Raw genomic sequence first — 21,925 nt, forward strand, 5'->3', positions numbered from 1 at the left:
GTTCTTACAGCAAAGAGGATCGTGAGTTTATCAAAGATGAGACCCAGAGATTGCTTAAAGAGGGAGTAATTGAACCCAGTAAGAGTCAGTGGCGAGCCCAGGTGGTAGTTGTGAAAAATCACACAAAGAAATGACTGTCTATTGACTACAGCCAGACAATCAACCGTTACACTAACCTGGATGCCTACCCCCTGCCACGCATCAATGAAATGGTTAATCAGATAGCGGAATTCAAAGTATACTCCACCATCAACCTCAAAGCAGCTTACCACCAAATCCCCATTAAAAAAAAGGAATAATCATATACAGCCTTTGAGGCTCATGGGAGGGGGTTTATACCAGTTTAAAAGGGTACCTTTTGGAGTCACTAATGGTGTGTCAGTGTTTCAGAGGGAAATGGATAAGATTGTTAGGACGTACGAGTTACAGGGTACATTTCCCTATCTGGATAATGTCACTATCTGTGGGAAATCACAGGCTGAGCACGACACAACTTAAAGAAATTTTTAGCAACAGCTAAAAAACTCAACCTTACATTTAACGAGGGCAAATGTGTGTTCAATGCAACAGAGCTACCCATTCTGGGCTACATTGTCCGCAAGGGCGAAATCCGCCCCGACCCGGAAAGAATGGCCCCCCCCTTAAGGAGTTACCACCCCCAAACTCAGCAAAAGCCCTTAAAAGATGTATGGGATTCTTTTCCTACTACTGCAAATGGGCTCGGGACTACGCCACAAAGGCACGCCCTCTGTTTGACACTAAATCTTTTCCTCTCTCTCTCCAATGGCCTTGACGGCTTTTGAGAGAATTAAAGCTGATATTGCCAAAGCTGCACTCTCATTCATTGACGAGGATGTCCCATTCCAAGTGGTAACTGATGCCTTAGATTGTGTCTTGGCAGGAACCGTTAATCAAAAGGGCAGACCTGTGTCATTCTTCTCCCGCACGTTACGCAGACCTGAACTTAAACATCCTGCCATTGAAAAATAAGCCCAGGCTATTATTGAAGCTGTTCCCTACTGGAGACACTTTCTAGCCAGCAGAAAATTTACTCTTGTCACTGATCAGAAATCTGTAGCCTACATGTTCAGTACTAAACACAAAAGTAAAATCAAGAACAATAAGATGGCACGCTGGCAAATAGAAATCTCAACTTATAATTATGACGTGCAGTACAGACCGGGCAGGTTAAATGATCCCTCTGACGCATTGTCACGATCTGCTGCTGGTGCTCAGCTGGAGGGGCTAAAAGAGATTCATAGCAGACTAAGCCACCCAGGAGTCATGAGATTCTTCCACTACATAAGGGCTAACAACCTTCCTTACTCTCTGGAAGAAGTCAGGAAACTGACTAAAAGCTGTCCCGTTTGCACAGAATGCAAACCACAATACTTCAAAGCTCCAGAGGCCACTCTCATCAAGGCAACCCGACCTTTTGAGAGGATTAGCTTAGATTTTAAAGGGCCATTACCTTCCAACAACAAAAATGTATTTCCTTACTGTAATTGACAAACATTCTAGGTTTGCCTTTGCGATACCCTCCCCTGACGACTTGTCAACGTCTGTCATTAAGTCACGACAGAATTTTCAGCATTTTTGGTTTTCCCAATTACATTAATACCGATAGAGGCTCAGCATTCATGAGCGCTGAACTGTGGCGAGCCCTGCTACAAAAAGGAATTGTCACCAGCCGTACCACGAGCTACAACCTGCAGGGCAATAGGCAGGTTGAAAGGGCTAATGCTACAGTCTGGAAGACTGATAATCTTGCTTTAAAAACACATGGTTACCCTGTAACCCGGTGGCAGGAGGTGCTACCTGAGGCACTACATTCTATTTGGTCTTTATTGTGTACTGCAACAAATCAAACACCTCATAAACGTATGTTTGCCTTTCCTAGGAAATCAGGAACTGTGATGGACTGGCCAGCCTGTTTATCTCAGCCTGGAACCGTGCTGCTGAAGAGCCACACTCGGGCGAGTAAAACAGACCCCCTAATCCAACCAGTTCAGCTACTGCATACTAACCACAATTATGCACATGTTAGATTTCCAGACGGGAGTACTGACACTGTACCCCTGAGATCTGGCCTTGCCTGGTTCGCTCCTTCCTCGCACCCCTACTCAAAGTGAGCCAGAGAGGTTGGACTCACCTCCCCAGACTGTGACCCCTAGTCAGCTTTCAGATGGCCATGCTGAGGCTCCACTGCCTCACGTTGGTGATTCTGGAGCGGGTCCAGAAGTCATTCCTTCCCACACTACTGACCCAGGACCTGTACCAGTTCCCAAGGTTGTAAAGGAGCCACCTGTTTTGAGACAAAGCACCAGAATTCGTAAAAAACCTGATAGGCTGACATTCATAAAACATCTCATTATATTCCAATTGCTTGCTAGATAATGGCGTATTTTGGCTGTTAGGGTATCTCAAGGCCAAACATGGTATCCATGTATCACTTGCTTCAATCTTTCCTAGCAGCTGTCCTTTGGATTTTAACCCTTCTTCTGCCGGGGGGAGATTGTGGTGAATGTCTGCCAAGCTGCCTGTCTCCCCCCCCCCCACCCTTGGCAAGCCTTGCTGTACTAACATTGGCTGTACATTATCTCTATTGTTGAGGACACTCCCCTTGGATAGAACTGTATATGCATCTATTGTCTTTCATTATTGTACCATGAGTTTCTGCTAATAAGTCATGATTATTGTTTGACCACATCGTCTTTGTCTACTTCATCAACTGGCACTTCAATATGAACACACGAGCCCTTGTTTTCCAGGTGGGTGAGGGCTAGATGGAGGGTAGTGGCAAAGGCGTCATCCTTAGAGCGGTTGGTTCGTATGCGACCTGCAGAAGGTCGAGTGACGGGGGAAACAGGAGCGTGATATGCCCTATGACGAGCCTCTTGAAGCACTTCATGACGATGGAGTGCAAAAGCTTGGTAGATATGGAGGCAGGACGCAGACAACTTCTTTGGCACAAAGACAATGGTGGAGGCTTTGAAGCACATTGGGACCACAGCACTTCTCAGGGAGATGTCAGTGAGGATATGCGGTGAGCTGCACATCCCCTGAGCACTCTGCTGGGAACGTAATCTGGTCCAGCAGCTTTCCGCGAATTGCCCTTGCTTAACTCTCTCTTCACGTCAGCCACTCCAAGACACAACATCTCGTCATTTGGAGGAGAAGCAGTCTTCTTCGCTGCAACTTAGTTTTTCACCTGAAAGCAGGCATAGAAGTTGTTCAGTGTGTCTGGGAGTTTAACAGAGGATTTTAATTTTTAAAAAATCCTTTGGATAAGCCTACCAGAGCTTTTTGAAGATGCACCAAGTAGAGTTGCTACATGGAGCCCAGTAGATCAGGTGCATTTGGACTTACAGAAAGCATTTGACAGACTCCCATATAAAAGACTATTACACAAGGTAAGAGCATGTGGAATTCAGACAAGTGCATTGGCATGAATAGAAAATTGGTTGCCACATAGATGACAGAATCAGAATAGACATCTTTTTCGGCTGGAAACATGGAGGGCTCCACGTTGTTGGCCATCAATTGTTATTTATGTTAATGACATTGAGGCAATGGCAGAATACAAAATATCCTAGTTTGACAATGGCAGTAAAATAAGTAGTACGACATGCTATGGTGGGGTTCTGTAAAAGGGCTCAGTGAATAGATGAAATCAGAACAAAGTGTTAAAGATTGACAAGCATGAAATTATGCATCTGTTAAGTAAATCTAAAGGCAGATATATCTAAACAGTGAAAGACTACAGATGATCCAAGAACAAAGAATTTGTATTTATAAGTTTACATACAGGTTCAAAAAGTTCAGGATGGTAAATGATATAATAGTCTTTATTGCAAGAAAGTTGAAGTTCAGAATGGGGAAGTATTATAATTACACATGGCCACACCTGGATTTCAGTACAAAAACTTTTGTCCAATAAGAAAGAATACATTTGCATTGGAAGCAGTATAAAGAGATTCACATTGCCAATTCGCAGCTGAAAAAATTAGATCCATATTCTTTGGAATTCAGAAAAATGAGCGGTGATCTATTGAAATGTACAGGGTCCTGAACAAGTGTAACAGGGTAAATGACAAGATGTTTTGGACTGTTTTATCGAAATTTTAAAATCACAATACATTTAATTAATAATGAGTTATGCATATAAGGCAATACATGTGGTATATAAACAATCCATCCCTCCCTCCCTCCCTCCCAAAAACCTCATGAGCTAGAGAATCTCAAACAAGAGGTGTTCATTTAAAATTTGAGTACTAACTTCATTGTGAACTAACTAACTCCCACAGATTTCTGATCAGTGAATTTCTGAAATTCTCAATGCTGGAGAATGGAAGATAATTTTTTTAGATGACCAAGGAAGTAAGTGCTAAGGAGAACTGGCATGGAAAAGATGAGGATGGGGACAGAGCAGCCATGATTATTTTCAATAGCAAGAATGTTTGAGGGGTTGAGTAGCCTACTCTTTTCCTTTGATACAATTTTCATGTTGAAAAATTCCTAAAATGAGTTTTTCATCAGGTGAAGTTTTAACAAGTCTCTTGTTAACGAATTAAAACATCTAAAGAATATGCAAGCAGAAAAAGTGGAAAGTTTCACAAACTGAGGACAACTCCAGTAATCCTCAGTTTACATGCAAGTGAATGAAAAGATAAATACCTATTGCAAGCACAATCAATTTTTCCATTTTTAAGACAAAAGCTAATATAATTTAAAGTGATACACTTCAGTACAAAATTCCAACACAGTAGAATAATAAATCGGTTAAAGCGTCACATTTATAATTAATTAAGCTGGTGTTACAAATCGCCTTAAGATCTCCGACCTTTGGCCCAATTCATTTATGGTGGCTGTTGCATATCTGAGCTATTATTTGCTTGAATTTCAGAATCAGGTTTTATTATTATGAAGGCATGTAACAATTGCTATAATTACAGCTTCGTAGATCAGGCACACAAAGAGAGGAAAAGAGCTGAGCACTTGAGCGAGGAATACAGCAGACGTCAAGAGGATGCAGCGCCATTTGCAGGGGAGTTGGGGGAGGCACCCCCATTTGGAAATTTTTTGAAAATGTACACCAAATTACTAGTTTCAAAATGCTGCAGTTACCTAAATGGAGCTGCTTCTACTGCTGCCTCAAAGGCAGATTCTGAGCGACTTTCATGTGTCGACTCACTTGCACTGGCCCCGTAGCCGGGCTCACGCAAGCAAGCCTGCACCTGCACGGACCACCTCTCTGTGGCGCACCGTTCATGCATCATCGATCTAAACAATGATGTGGAAGGGAGAAGTGAGCTAGCAGTGATGCAGTCACAGCTGTCCAAGAAGCAGTGTTGCCAAACAAAGGAATAAAAACACGGAAATCATTTTAAAAATGCATAAAATCAATTTTAAAAATGAGGAAATCCACAGAAAATACAAGATTTTAAAAAAATCATTAGTGCAAAAGAGAAAAAAAGTGAGGCAGTGTCTCTAGGTTCATTGTGCAATCTGATGGCAGAGAGTAAGTAGCCGTTTTTCTAATGTTGTGTGTGCATCTTCAGGCTCCTGTACCTCCTTTCTGATGGTTCCTTAGTTTTGCTCATGTTGAGTGCAAGGTTGTGGTTGTGACACACTCAACTAGTTGATCTATCTCACTCCTGTATGCTATCTTATAGTTGTCTGTGATTCTGCCAACAACCATGGTGTCATCGGTAAATTTGTAGATGGCATTTGTCCATATCCAAATCCTTCCTATTAATATACCTATGCTTTTATGCACGGTAATTGTTCCCTCCTTTTACCACTCCCTCTGGGAGTTAATTCCACATACCCACCACACTCATGAAAAAATTGTGTCTATTAAGTGCCCTTTACATCTTTTCCCTCACCTAAAATGCACCCCAAGGTTGCGTGCTTGGTCCCGACTTTTGAGTGGGTAGTCAAATTCAGCACCAACTCAATTCATAAATTCACTGACCATCACTGTTGGTTGAATAACTGGAAATGATGGACGTTGAGAAATTCTTGGGTGATGACTGAACTGGAGCTGAGTTCTTCCAGCATTTCGATACTGAGTGATGACAGAATAACTATCTTGCTCTCAACATCACCAAGATCAAGTAGTTTTTGTTTAATTTTTAGGAAGGAGCTGCTGATGGATTGTGTAGCCGTCTGCATTGATGGGATTAAGGTGGAGAAGGTTAGAACCTTGAAGTTCCTGGGAGTCCATATTTCAGAAGACCTCTCCTGGAGCCAGCATATCATGGCAACCATGAAGAAAAGTCAACACTTTCTAAAGGGTCTGATGAAATTTAGCATGCCATTGAATACTCTATCAAACTTCTACAAGAGCACTGTGAAAAGTATACCGACTAGTCGCATCACAGCCTGGTTTGGGAATTTAAATGCCCAGGACTGCAAAAGTTAACAAAGGTCCATCACAGGCTCCAACTTCACATCCACTGAATGCATCTATGTAAAGTGCTGCCTCAAGAAGGCAGTCAACATCATAAAGGACCCCATCACCCTGATCACAGCCACTTCTAACTTCTCCGTTCCAGGCAGAAGATCACCACCTCTTTGTTCTTTCCAACAACTGTCAGGCTCTTGAACCTCCCCCCTGGTGATATTAATCATAGACTGCTCCAACACCAAAAACATGCACTATTGCAAAGTCACTTTTTTGCACTGATAACTAGGAATGTGCATCATCTATTGCTTTATAATTATTGTTTCTTTTTACTTCCATTAAGTATACCATTGTAGTAATTTATCTGTTGCTTTTGTAGTTTTTTTTTAAAATATATACAAAATACCTGTTCAGCTGCAGCAAGTAAGAATTTTGGTGTACATGTGCATTGTACAATGTACAGGACAATAAACTTTTATAATCATCACTCGAGTTTTAGACTTTCCTGCCCTGGAAATAAGATTGTTTTTCTCTTGCACTCCAAGGGAAAGTCCCATCCTATCCAGTTTCTCCCTACAACTCAAGCTCTCCAGTCCAGCCAACATCCTTGTGCATCTTTTCTGCATCCTTTCCAGCTTCTGGCAGGTGACCAGACTGCACACAATACTTCAAAAATAGTCTCGTCAATGGCTTGTGCATTTGTCCCAACGGTTATCAATAATGCCCTAACTAATGAAGACAAGTGTACCAAACAAAACCTTCACTACCCTGTCTACCTGACTTACCCACGTCGCTACTCTCCAATGAGAGTGTCCTGACATTTCCTGTGCAAGTCCTGCCCTGGTATAACTTCCCAAAATCCAATACCTCACATTTGTGTACATTAAATTCCATCTTCCCTCAGTGCATTTTCCCCTGATGATCCAGATCCTGTTGTAAGAACAGGCAGCCCATGTTCTATCTCTCCAAGTCCCCTCCATAAACCTGCCCACCACTATATTTCCCTAGCTTGTTCTTTGTACTCTTTTTCAAATAAATGAGCCACCTTCCAGTACCTCACACACAGCTAACAATGATACAAATATCTCTGCCAGGGATGCAGCTATTTCTTCCCATAATGATCAAGGATACATTTGGAAATTAGCCACCATCACCTGCTCTTTTGTAATGTAGATAGATTTCAAGACATCACTATTCTGGTCTATGAATTCCTGAGTTTCCGTAACTTTGCCCATGATAAACATGGATTAAAATACATTAAGAACCTCACCCATCTCCTCTTGCTGCATACAAATGTGACCACATTGTTCTTTAATAGGACCAATCCCCCCCCCCGCCCCCCCATAGGCAAAACTATTCAAAATTACCACTACCATGAAACTTAAATGCATTTACCAACATTATATTAAAAAAAGCAATATTCTCTCCAAAATATCAGCTTTTTGAAGAATTGAGTGCACAAATGGCAAAGCCTGGAACAAATATGACTGCAATTGATCATATTCCCATCTCCCCTACAAGTTACACAAGTACATTTAAAACAAATAGCCAAGCGCACGAATTTAGTTAAATATGAATCATTACCATGTTTTCCTTGATATCCTCATTCTGTGTCATCTGGATAAGAGTTTGAAAGAGTCTTGGATGATGCTGGATTAAAATTTCACACGTCTCTCCATACCCACCCTAAAATGGTAAAAGCATCACAGCATTATTTTTGACAAACTTGCTAACAAATCAAGCAGACACCTGTACAAGGGCAAGGGATTGTGCAATGGCATACCAATAGACAATATGGCTGACCCCCTAACAACCACATCAATAGCCCCTTTCACACTTGCAAAGATCCCAGGAATTAACCACCAATCGGCCTTTAAAGTGCCTAGTGTGAAAGCAAAATCAGCTCAATGCCAGCATCAGATGGCGTCACCTCAGGCCAGGGATTAACTGCCTTGACACGGGCATTGCAATCAGGCAAGTGTGAAACGGGTAATTGCATTGTGGGATTGAAATGACTCAAGTTTTTTGTGTGAGTGTAGGAAAATTAAAGTATTGACTTTGCCATGGGAAAGTCACAGTGGAGGAGAGAGAGAGAGAGAGAGAGAGAGAGAGAGAGAGAAGAGAGAGAGAGAAGAGAGAGAGAGAAGAGAGAGAGAGAGAAGAGAGAGAGAGAGAAGAGAGAGAGAGAAGAGAGAGAGAGAGAGGAAATAAGTAGCAATAAACAGTAATATATAGCCATAGCGGACTATTTTTAAACCGAAGGGGAAAATTGGTAGCACGAGAGCACACAATTTACAGACTATAGGAAAAAAGCAATGGCGAACCCGAGTTCCCAGAATGCCGTGCGGCAGAGTAACCCCTCGATGAATGCTCCATGCATGCAGCCTGGCATACAGCCCTTCCTCTACCGCATGGAATTCTGGGAGGGCAGATCCACCATAGTTTTTTCCTATGGCATTTATAAATTGTCCATGATAGTGCTACCAATTTTCTCAACTATACAAATTGTGCGCTATAGTGCTATCAGCTTTCCCACCATTTAAAAATTGTCCGCATTGCTATTTATTGCTCGCATTTTCCCATGGTCCCTTAAAGGTTTATATAGGTTGGCCCAACAACAACAGGGGCTGAAGAGCTCATACTGTGCAGCAGACAAAGCTTAATTATGTTATAATTAGGCATGATTAATTTTGTTCAAATGTAAGATCATAATACACTGATCAGGATTTAGGGCAGATCCACCATCACTCGATGCGTCATGGCGTCACCAGTGGAAGGTAGAACAGTCATAACCCCGGGATGGCTCCTTGCAAGTGTGAAAGCATTCAGTGTCCCAGTTCGGAGTGGTCTAGTGTGAAAAGCCAAACCCCCATTCCTATCCCGGGACACTGAACGGCCAATTTAGTGGGGTGCAGGTGTGAAAGGGATAATATTGCATCAAAACTGTTCATCTTCTTGGGATGTTTAGTGCTCTGGAGATTATTGGAAATTTGGATGACTGGCTATTCAGCCAGTTTGTTTCAGAGAAATTGATACATTTTTAGATACAAAGTGAATCAAAGGATACAGGATTAGTACAGGAAAGTAGCACAAAGGAAATACATCAAATTGAAAGATAAAAGCAAATACAAGAAAGTAAATGACCTACTTGCTTCTATTCCTGATTTCTCAGCAAATTTGTTAAGATAGCTGCAAATCATAGGAACTGCAAAATCCTGACTATTAGAGGGGAAGAACTCTGCATAACAGCAAGGATAGTTTAAATTTATGCATGATACAGTTCTGCAGAAAAAGGAAGATCAATATGCACTTATACCTGCACACAGAGATCCAGTGGAGTAACACCATTTTTGTCAGGCAAGTATTTGGCACCTCTTGAAATCAAGATCTGTGCTGTATCTCTTTGACCATGGCTGTAATAAATTGGCAGACAAACCAAACAACTTCAGAAGTCATAACCATTAACTTTACAAGACATTTTAAACCAACTCGAGTCTCTTCAGCTGCAGCCCATGTAAAGAAATTATTTTGTGACACCAAGAAGCAGAACAATTTTGGGAATGGGGACAGACCTTCAAGTCAGATTGAAAATATATTGAGAACTTGAATGCAACTAAAGCCTGGCAGATGCAGGACGTAAAACTGGCTACAGAGATATTAGATGCAGCAAATCTCCTAAGATTCACAAATTACTGGAAACATTGGCCAGATTAGGGGGAAGAAAAAAAAAATCACAAACCTACTCAAAGAAAAACTAGTTCTTCAACTAATTTGTTAATAAATTAGTCCAAAAAAAAAACCAAGAATAGAAAGCAGAAAATTGAAGGCTAAAGCCCATCATATTAAAAGTAGAACAGTCAGAAAATTGTAAAAAAAAATATGATTTCAAAAGAGTGGCAGCTGTCTGCAAGAGATTTATTGTTATATAGGATATCTGTGGTACAGCATGAGATCCAATGGCAAGGAAATCAATCACAAATAGACACCAGGCTTTACTGCAGGGAATATTAATGTGTACATGGATAAACAGACACCTGTCACAAAAGGAAGTGTGTGGGAAGCTGGAGGAAAGCATAGGGATAGGGAAAGAGACAAAAGAGGGGTCTAATGAAATGGAGAAGTCAATGTTAATGTCATCTGGATTGGAGAGTGCCCAGACAGAATAGGAGGGGTTGTTGCTCCAATTTGCAGGTAAATCTTGATTTGGCAGTACATGAGGCCATGGACAAACATTTCAGTGTGGGAATAGGGTGTGGAATTAAAATGGATGGCTACAGGGAGTTCCGTGTTATTGCAGCAAACAGAGCGACAAAACAATCTCCCAGTCTCTCTGATGTAAAGGAGGCCACAATGAGAGCACTCGCTTTGAAAAGGAGAATTCAACAGTACCAATGAAAATCCCTGCAGAAGTTGACAACCATGCAATATCTGTGGACAACATCAGAACATCTTTCAAAAGGGTGAACCCTCGTAAGGTCTCAGGGCCAAATGACATACTTGACAGGGTACAGAAAATCTATGCCAACACATACATATTCAATCTCTCATTGCTGCAGTCGGAGGTTCCCACCTACTTTAAAAGGCATCGGTCCCCAAGAGTGAGCTGCTTCAATGACTATTACCCAGAGGCACTCACATCGACTGCAATGAAATGCTTTCAGAGCTTGGTCATGGCCAGAATTAGCTCACACTCAAGACCCGGTTGCACTGCAATTCACCCATCTTCACAATCACTCCGCAGCAGATGCAATCTCACTAGCTCTCCACACGGTCCAGGTTCACTTAGACATCAGCAACACATGCATTAGGCTGCTTTTCATCAATTACAGCTCATATCAAACACCATCATCCCCTCAGTACTAGTCAGCAAGCTTCCAAACCTGGGCCTCTGCAACTCCCTTTGCAACTGGATCCTTGACTTCCTCATCAGAAGATCACAGTCAGTACAAATCAGTAACAACATCTCCTCCTCACTGGCGATCAACGTAGGCACACCTCAAGGATGCGTGCTTAGCCCACTGCTCTACCCTCTCTCTACACCAACAACTGTGTGGCTAAGCACAATTTAAATGCTATCTAAAAATATCCTGATGAACCACTGTTGTGAGCAGAATCACGGATAGCAATGAGGAAGTGTACAGGAGCAAGTTAGATCAGCTCGTTGAGTGATGTCTCAACGTTAGCAAAACTAAGGAACTGATTTTGGATTTCAGGAAGGGGGGGGGAATAAGGAGAATACAAACTACTCCTCATCAAGGGGTCAGCAGTGGAGAGGAACTTCGTCATATGACTGGACAATTACAACCTTACAAAACAGTGTTCTCCTGTCCTCAGTGCAAAACACGCAGATGCACAACCAGACATAATATACATATGGACATAGTCAGGACAAGATTTCATATATACAAATAATATTTCATGAATTTCTTGGGTGGCTAGTGTGAACAGTTCCTTTGGTTGTTCAGCATTCTCACTGCCCGTGAAACGGGGGCGGGGGGGGGGTTGTTCCTCAGCCTGGTGGCGCTGGCTCTGATACTGCAGCATCTCTTTCCTGATGGGAGCAGCTGAAAGATGCTGTGTGCAGGGCAGAAGAGGCCCTCATAATTTTGCCCTCCTCAGACAATGATCCCGGTCGATCACATTGATTGGTTGGGGGAGGTGGGGGGGGGGGGGGGGGGGAAGAGGAAGACTCCAGTGATTGACCTCCGATCTTCAAATTCCTGGGTTTCAACATCTGTGAAGATCTATCCTGGGCCCTTTATGTCTATGCCATCAAGGCAGTGGCTCACCAGCTACTATCCTTCCTGAGGAGTTTGAGGAGATTTGTTTTGTCACCAAAACCTCTTGCAAATTCTACAGGTGTTTCAAGGAGAGCACTCAGATTGGTTACATCACTGTAATGGCATGGAGGTGCCAATGCACAGGGCAGAACTCAGCCAGTGCTATCATGGGCATTAGTCTTCACTCCATGAAGGTCATTAACAAGAGGCGGTGTCTAAAGAAAGCAGCCTCTATCATCAAGGACCCACAACACCCATGCTAAGCCCTCTTCTCTCTACTACGATCGGGAAGGAGGTACAGGAGCCTGAAGATAAATACCCAACAGAACAAAAACAGCTTCTTCCCCTCCACCAATAGATTTCTGCCCAGACAATGAACCACAGCCACTACCTCACATTTTTTCTCTCCCTTTGTACTAATTCTTTTTATCCAAATAGCATATTTATGGAATGTAATTTATAGCATTTTTGCAGCTGTAATGAACAATAAAGATGCTACAAAACAGCATATTTTGTGACATGTCCCTGATAATAAATTCTGATTCTGGGATGAAGGAGATGAACCCTGCAGATCCACAAGTGAAGTGTTGCTAAATTGGAAAGGACTGCTGGGAGCACCAAATGTGGCAAGGGAGGAGGTGTGGGTACAAGTACTTCTTCCATAGATCATTTCTAAATCACAAGGACTGTTCCTTCCCCCCCCTCCCCCCCCCAACAGTAAGTTTTCTTTTGGTTTCTCAAAATATAGGGATCAGTAACTGCTAACTAGCATGTAGTATTCAAGACCAAGATTTAGCAAGCCTCAGGGTATCTGGGCCACTGTCTTAACAATCTTGGAATCCTGCATTAATAGACAGGGAGGGAAAGACTACATCTGAATTAACAATTGTTGGGTTAATGTTCAGAAACAATGGCAATGACAAAAATCCCCATCTGCACCAATTGGCTCCCAAATCCTCAAAAAACAAGGATGATCTATTGAAAATAGACCATGTACTCACAAATAACATCCTAATGACTACCAAGAAAATAAAATTCTATTATTAGTATCAGCCCTTCAGCACATCAGAATTTAAATTTCACCAGCCTTCCCAATGGAGGACCAACTGGGAAATTGCTTTCACATATCCAGAACAGAAAACCATAACCATAAGAAATGGTGGGATGCTTGCTGTGCCATTCAATAGATTATGGCTGATCTTTTCCCTTCACGTCTTTCCTGCAATAATTTCATATTGCTTGATGGAGCAGCTGGTGAAATGGCAGATGGTATGTGGAGTGAGACTGTGAGGAAGGACAGGCCAGTGGATGGAACATAAATGCAGGAAGTTGGATGATTTGAAATATGTGTACTTTAATGTAAGGTGCATTAAAATTAGAGCAGATGAACACAGAGCATGTCAATACATGGAACTATGATGCTGTGGCCATTACAAGACTCGACTGTCTTGAGGACAGGAATGGCTGCTGAACTTGCTGGGCTTTAGATGTTTCAAAAAGGACAGGGAGGGAGGTAAAAGGGGTGGGGAGTGGAATGCTGATTAGAAATACTATCAACCCTGCAGAAAAGGGAGTTGTGGAGGGATTCTCCATTAAGTCAGTGTGGGTGGAAGTCAGGAATAAGAATGGCGCTATAACCCAACTGGTTGTTTATTATAGAACCTGCCTTCCCACCCACCACCCCCCCCCCCCCACCCAGCAATAGTATCGGAGACATTGAGGAGTAGATAGGGAAGCAGATTCTAAAAACGGGCTAAAATAATAAGTTTGTAGTGATGGGTAATTTTAACATTCCTATTACTGATTGGCACCATCTTAAGAGTGAAGGGTTTGAATGGAGTGGAATTTGTTTGGACTGTTCAGGAAGGTTTCCTCACGAGGCTATACTTGTTCTGGTATTGGGAAATGAAGCAGATCAAATGCGAGATCTCACAGGGGGTGAACGTTTCAGGGAAAGTGGTCACAACTCTCCCTCCTTTCCCATTGCGCTGGAGCTCCCTCCTTTACCATTGCACTGGAGGACAGGAATAGACAATTTTGGACAGTTAAATCTGAAGGCAGAAGCAATGTTACCAGGAGGACTCTTATCAATGTGAATAAACTGAGAGGTCTTGGGGCTTGTGGCAAAAGGACACTCAAAGCTGCTGCCCAGGTTAATAATATTGTTATGAAGTCATTGGTGTGTTGAATGCTGTATTGAAATCCAGAGCTGTGAAGTTATGTTGCAGCTGTACATGACCTTGGTTAGGCCCCACTTGAAATATTGTGTTCTTTTCTGGTCACCTCATTACAGGAAAGATGTGGAAGAAAGAGGGTGCAGAGATTTACAAGAATGTTGCCTGAATTAGAGAGCATGCCTTATGAGGATATATTGAGTAAATTTGGTCTTTTCTCCATAGACCAATGAAGGATGAGGGATGAGCTCAGAGATGTGCAAGATGAGATGCATGAATCACGTTGGTGGCCCACAATGCTGAATGGCAATCATTTTAAGAAACTTGGGAGTAAGTACCGGGATTGGGGGGGGGGGGCCGAGAGAAGAAGAGGGAGAACATCTGTGATGAGGCATATTGAGACATATTACTTTACATCAGACTTGGTAGAAAATGAGGTTAAGATCAGAGCTTCAAGTTGTATGAATAAAGTACAAATAAAATTTGGGCCACATGGCCTAGTTAAATGCCAAATGAGAACAATGAAGGAAACATCCAATATGGTTTCTAGTTTTAATTTGTTGACACTTTCATGCAGTTATTTTACCTAATCATGTTGCAATTCAAAGAAAATGTCACTTAAAGCAGCAATTTAAATGATCTTTAATATTACAAATTACAGTTAGTCTCCAACGTGATTTTTCTGAAGTTATGATATTATAGTATGGATTCGAACTTCGCATTTTGGCTAGGCTATGATATTCAGTGTCTTTCGGCAGCCCTGTATCAGTCCCCACACTGATCCCTCTGCCCCGGTCTCTCCCCACAGCCCCGTGTCGGTCCCCACACTGATCCCTCTGCCCCACTCTCTCCCCACAGCCCCGTGTCGGTCCCCACACTGATCCTTCTGCCCCGGTCTCTCCCCACAGCCCCATGTCAGTCCCCACACTGATCCCACTGTCATTTTTCAACTTACAATTTGTTTAAACTTGCAATGGGAATGGCAGAACACAACCCCATCGTAGTTGAGGACTACCTGAACTTTCTATCAGTGGAAATCAACTCAAAGGACCTAAAGCAAAAGCAAACCATTACAGATTTAAGTTCGTACTTCAATGCAATTCTTATCATTCCACAGTACCTGCAAGCAAAGTATAAAGGAGTAGCTCCTGAAACATTAGGCCTATTAATATCTGCACCACTGTCCAGAAGACAAAGCACCGTCTGCAAAGAAAAAAAGGATGAGCATTAACTTCCATTAAAAAAAAATCAAATGCCATCTAAAAATTGATATTACCAGTTGTAACGCATGCAAAGGGGTCAGTGAAGTTGCACGCAATAAATTTCCTGACAAGAAAGATCACAGAAAATGTATTTTATCATGCCAGCTGAAAGACAAAGGCTAGCCAGGATATCAGGAACTGCAAACAAGTACTTGACCTTCTAAAGAGGACAATAATTTTAACTTGATATGATAAAGAGAAAACTTTTCTATGGCATACACGATCAGAAGAATACTTAAGATAAAGGTCAAAAGAAAAATCATTTGTATAAAATAAATTCACAAAGTAATGATATGAAGGTATGGAGCGAAAGGAAGATAGGAGGGCATTAATCAATAGCATCTTTCAAGATGGAATTGAACTGATAGTTCAACGGGGATGTTTTTAGTGTAATAGTGAAAAAAATAATTGGTTAAGGCCTCCAAAAGAGATGCTCAAGCAGGTGTCTAATGGCTTCTTTCTGCCTTGCATCAGCCCATGATCTTGTGAATACTGCAATCAGATATCAATCCAAACTATGTCAAATTTGAACTCAAGAGTCAAATAAAATAAATTCAAATAGTCCTTTTCCAACACACGACACAACTTGTCAAAATAAACTATTGTAGCAGGCCGAGCGATTGCGCGAGTAAATGGGCCGAATCGCCACAACACGCGGCCGGTCCAAGATGGTGTGGGCTCCCCTCCACAGTCGAGGAGCTCGTGCCTAGTGCCACATGCTTAGCAGCCCACCGGCCAGAAAGTGACACCGTGATATGATAGCGTCACTTGCAGAAGCCAGTGGGTACATCACTGGAAGTGGGCGGGCCAGCGAATTCAAACTAATAAAGTCATTCTTTGGTTCACCCTCATGCTGTGTGGACATCTCTTTACTCGTTGGTGACCCCAACGGTTTCAATGTTTTGGTACCAGCATCGATCGCATGAGAATGCAGCAAACCAGCTAAATCCACAGTCGCACTGCCTGCAACCAACACGGTGGGCGTACATCTCCTGCCGTTCTGGGCAAACCAGACCAGGAACTGGCCATGGCTGGCTGCGTCACAGTTCCACATCAGGGGTATTGTTTCAGAGGACACCAAGTTTTGGCACGTCATCAGCACCCTGGACGCCACCACAGCTGCCAAAGTAAGCTCCTTCATAGAAAACTCACCAATGGAGTGCTAGTTCAAGCAGTTCCAATGTTTCCTTCTCAACACCCTAGAGCTCAGTTGGTATGAGCGCACCATCAGAATCCTCAACATGCAGGGCCTGAACAGAAACCCCTCCGAGCTAATGCCAAGATGGTGGCCCTGGCAGATGGGCATACAGACTGTTTCTTGTTCGAGACCCTATTCCTCTCGGAATAGCCAGTACACATATCCTCGGCAGTTTCGGACATGGATTTTAGCGCCCCGCACCACATAGCCAAGGAGGCAAACAGACTGTTCCGCAAGCCACAGCAGAGCTCCTTCCGCGTGCAACCAGTCGACGCAATCAGTGCCTCCAACCCACCAGAAACATCAGCAGTAGCCACGGCACAGCAGCACTGTTTCTACCACTGCCGATAGGGGAGGAACACCCAGCGGTGCACCCTCCCGTGCTCATACCCTACCGCCAAAACCAACACAGCGATGGAAAATGGGCAAACAGGGACTTCCTTGTCAACACGGGCACAGAGATTAGCCTCATCCTGCCCATATACTTTGAGGCAGGACACAATACCAAAGGTTCACCCGTGCAAGCAGCCAACGAGTCCTCCATTCGCAGCTATGGGACCCACCTGGTCACCATCCACGTTGCAGATGCCATTTTCCAGTGGGAGTGTACCATCGCAGCCGTGGGACAGGCACAACTCAGAGTGGATTTCCTCCGGTTAGTAAATGCCACAACTTTCCAGTCTTTCCCCCTCACCCTGCAGAGGTACTCTTTCCTGCCACTTGGAATCCACACTGTGAACCAACACAAGTACACCTCCATCGTCTGCAGAGATGGTATACTGTGCACCGTTCTCCATCACAGGGAACCTACATTTCAATCCCTCTCCCCTGCCCACACATCAGCATGTTAGATGTCCTGCACAGGCTGAGAGAGCAAGTAGGTGGACAACACCATCCAGATATGGCTTGTCACCCAGCCATGTTCCAGCGGATCTGCAGTTATGTTTTCATATGCAGAGGACTGCAAGGGGACCCCCCCTACAGTGCCCGTAAGAAGGCCCTTTCAAGATACCATGGAGAGACGGCATGGTGGTCACATTGGACATTGGCAGCCAACAGGACAGATTCAAAGTTGCGTACCTGCACTCCCACCCGCCGGCCTTGGATCCCTGGGTCAAACAGAGGTAGACCGCCCAAAGACCATGAGAGTGGCAATTCTGAGGGGGGGATGGGGGTGGTGTAGTGGCCCAAGTGACCGCACAAGTAAGCGGGCCGAATCGCTGCAACATGCGGCCAATCCAACATGGTGTCAGCTCTCCTTCACTGCCAAGAAGGAAACCATGCCTAGCGCCACTTGTGGGCTAAGGAGCCTTCCACTTCCGCTTAGTAGCCCACCAGCAGAGTGACACCACAACGCGATAACGTCACTTCCGGAATCTGGCAGGTACATCACCGGAAGTTGATGGGCCAGCGTGGAGAATTCAAACCAATAAAGTCATTCTTTAGTTCACCCTCACACTGTGTGAACACCTCTTTACTCTGTAGCGTTACCACAGCAGCAGTTGCTACACTGTATTAAATAATTCAGTTCAACTTTGGGATCTGCTTTTTAAAAATCAATATGTAGAAAGTTCAACTGGAGAAGAGGTGATACTGGATTTCAACTCCGGAAAATGATCTGGTAAGTAGAAGGGTATTGCCTTGAATAAGAGTATGTCAGCTATAAAGAAAGGCTGGATTAACAGAGTTTTGTTTTGTTTTTGTAGCAGAGAAGGTTGAAGGCTGAATTATATAAAAAATAAGCCAATGACCAGGTTGATCTTGAAAAATATTTCTCCTTTGCAAAGGTATCTGTAACCAAAGGGCACATGTTTAAGATGGAGTTACTGAGTCTGTTATGAAATGGATCCTTCAGCCTATCACGTCTCTCCCAACTATTCATTACCCATCTATAATAATCCTATAAAACAGTATTTGCTCCATAGCCTTCTTCACCTAGATGATTAAAATTCCAGCCCAGATGCTTTTGAGAATATCTGCTTCCAGCACATTTGCAAAGAGATTTGAGGAAGAAATTTTTCACCCAGAGGATACTTGAATCTCAAATGGGTGGTAAAACCAGTCTTGAGTATCTGGGTGACTATATGATTCACAATTACACAGAAGAATATGCATCAAATTGGATTAATATAAATTAGCACTTGATGGCTAACATGGAAATAGCAGATCGTAGTGCATGACAGAGTGAAGATAGCAGAGCTCAGGCAATGATTTGGGGTGTTTCAGCCATGTGATTTGTTGATCTGGAGTTTGAAACAACAATCTGAAAGTGAGATTTAGATGCCAACAGAACATTAAACCACTTTGCTGAAAGATTTCCTGAAAGATTAGCTGCTAAGAAGATTCAGAATATTGACAGCTTCACTCAAAACCACCAGTTCACCTCCCATCATGCATATTCTAGTTGGTACAACGTTGCTTGTTATAGAGGAAAAAAATCCATAGCAGAGTACACATTATAGAGGAGTGGTGACAAACAGTACAGCAGGCAAATTGATGTCATATTTATATATTTAAACTGATGAAAATGCAAAAGATAAAAGACAAATATTTCCTCAGAACCTTGGAAATGTTATAACATACTCAAGCCAATCTGCTGAATTAAACTACCAATTAATGTATTCCCACACATCTGATTTAAAAATAAATTCACCGCATTAAAAGTTATAATTTAAACTTAATTTTAGAACAAAGGATGCTTTCCATCCAGATATTTAAACACAACACATTTGTGCTGAACTATTGTAAAAGCAAATCAAAATGACATCAAATCATTCTTTTTCTTTCAAGGCATGTGCACTCACCGTCTTATGCCCATTCTGACAGGCCACATGTAAAGCAGTCTGGCCCATTGCATCTTCAACATCCACATTACTAACGTACTGCACTAGGTCATGGAGTAGCTCAGTTCGTCCATTAACAGCCAACCAATGAATCTGCAAAAATGTTTTTCTCCAATTGTTAATAATTTGGGGACATTAATCACAAAGTGTATTTTTCTTCTTAAGCAATTAAGTACAGCAGAGATGGTGGATGCAGATTTGATTTAGACATTTAAGATTGGATACGTAAATGGAAGGGAGGGGCGTGGAGGACGATGGTCTGGCTGCAGGTTGATATAACTAGGTGGAATAAACAGTTTGGCACAAACTACGTGAGCCAAAAGGCCTGTTTTTGTGTTGGTGTCCCTATGTTCGATCAAAGGAGTGAAAGTACAAAAACGCATCAACTGGTTCACACTTATCTATTATATTGGTTCAATTCTCAAAAGCTATTCAAATCATTTTCCTTTCAACTCTGTCCAGTTATGCTTTCTCTATGTCCTGTCCTGTGTTTTTTACAATACCATTTTCCCTACTGATGATGCTCAGCTGACTCGTTAAAAGTTCCTATTTTCTCTCTTCCTCTCTTAAATACTGGGGTGACACCTTCAACCTTCCAATCTATGGGAACTACTTTACAATTTCTGCAACTCTGGAAGATAACTTGTGCACACAATACCCTTATCACCTAAATTTATTAATTTTTAAAATTTAAACATTAGGCCATTTCTGTACTGCCTAATTTACAGCACATTAACCTGTACATTTTTGAACAGTGGGAGGAAACCGGAGTACCCAGGGAAAACCCATGCAGACACGGGGAGAGCATACAAACTCCTTACAGTCAGTGCAGAATGAACCCCATTTCCAATCACTGGCACTGTACAGACACCAACCGTGCTGCCCACTTCTTTCAAAATTCTAGCCCACAAGTAGTGGGTCTTGGAGATTTATGGACTCTCAGTATCATTTCTTTCTCCGAAATGTGTTTTTTTTTCTTTCCCCAAACTGATCCAAATTTCTTTGAGCACCTCAGGTATTCTAAATCTGTACTTCTCCAGCTTGTTATCTGGGTCTTTCCATAACACCAAATTGTTAGTTTAATTTGAAGCTCTATCTGCTCTTCCATTTGAATCATGGCTCTCAATTCCATTTCCTTGCCTTCTCCCCATAACCTCTGACACTACTAATTAAGAACCTATCAACCTCGTCTTTAAATATACCTAATGACTTGGCAAACACAGCCATCTGTGCAGCAAATTCCACAGATTCATCACCCACTAAAGAAATTCTCCTCCTCGCTGTTCTAAAGGCACATCTTATTTTAAGGTTTCAACGGCTGGCCCTAGTCTTTCCCACATTGCAAATATCTCACACTCACTCTATTCAGCCCTTTTGAAAGCCTTCCCTTTTGATTTCATATCCTTCAACTTTTCTTCACAGCCATCACTGCATCACTTTTTAAACTTAATGCAATATATGTTACTTGAACACTACATATTTATCCTTTAAGTTTATTAGCATTGTCATATTTTAATCTCACAATCCACTACAGCCAATTCCTGCTAATGCCTTTGCAGCTTGCTATTCAGATGCTCAATTTCAAGACTGAACTAAATCACTTTCATTCTTTATGTAAAAACTATCATGTTATGATCACTATTCCCCAAATGTAATTAACTATTGGTTCATCTATTAACTGTTATTACCCAAAATATTTGGCTTTTCACCAGAAATTAAAATATGAATAGCTATACAATTTTACAAATTCAGTTTTTTTTTTAATTGGCTCTTGCGTGCCCAGTTAAAACTGAGAGCTTTAAAAGAACCTGAGGAATTACTTTTTCCTCAAAAAAGAGCGAAGTACACGCAAGGAATGAGCCGCCAGTGGAAACTGATGGGTACAGTTACAAAATTTGAGAGAAACCAAGACAGATACATGGATTGGGAAGATTAAGAGTGATATGGTCATATGCAGGCAAACTGAAATAGTTCAGATAGGCAACTTGGTCAGATTGGATGAGTTAGGTTGAAAGACCCATGTCTGTGCTGTATCACCATACGAGTCAGGATTTTGAAAGTGCTCAATAAGTAAAGTTTTTTTTTTAATTTAATGTCTATTGTCACATTTTATTCCCATATGAGACACTGTTACATTACCTAAAATAAGGTTAATCTTGATTGTTTTGGAATTTTGCCTCCAATTTAGGATTTTCCAGTACAGCAAGTCAGTTTTGAAGTGAAATATCTTCAATCACAGACCATGACATCAAGAAATAC

The 21,925-nt window shown here is 42.2% G+C and overlaps 1 protein-coding gene across 4 annotated transcripts in view; it reads right to left on the reverse strand.

Moving 5' to 3' along the window:
* The window catches only part of hace1 (HECT domain and ankyrin repeat containing E3 ubiquitin protein ligase 1), a 90,506-nt gene that overhangs the window by 50,052 nt on the left and 18,529 nt on the right, over positions 1–21,925 (reverse strand). For all 4 annotated transcript variants that reach the window (XR_011340725.1, XM_069887460.1, XM_069887459.1 and 1 more), the window contains exons 6-9: positions 19,628–19,759; positions 15,484–15,566; positions 9,726–9,822; positions 7,994–8,095 (exon numbers count right to left, since the gene is read on the reverse strand). Coding sequence is in view for 3 of the 4 variants with exons in the window: in XM_069887460.1 (XP_069743561.1) it covers positions 7,994–8,095; positions 9,726–9,822; positions 15,484–15,566; positions 19,628–19,759 (414 nt within the window). In the remaining variant the exon portion in view is untranslated. The remainder of the gene's footprint in view (positions 1–7,993; positions 8,096–9,725; positions 9,823–15,483; positions 15,567–19,627; positions 19,760–21,925) is intronic.

This window comes from Narcine bancroftii, chromosome 6 (genome assembly GCF_036971445.1).
Source record: "Narcine bancroftii isolate sNarBan1 chromosome 6, sNarBan1.hap1, whole genome shotgun sequence".
NCBI lineage: Eukaryota > Metazoa > Chordata > Chondrichthyes > Torpediniformes > Narcinidae > Narcine > Narcine bancroftii.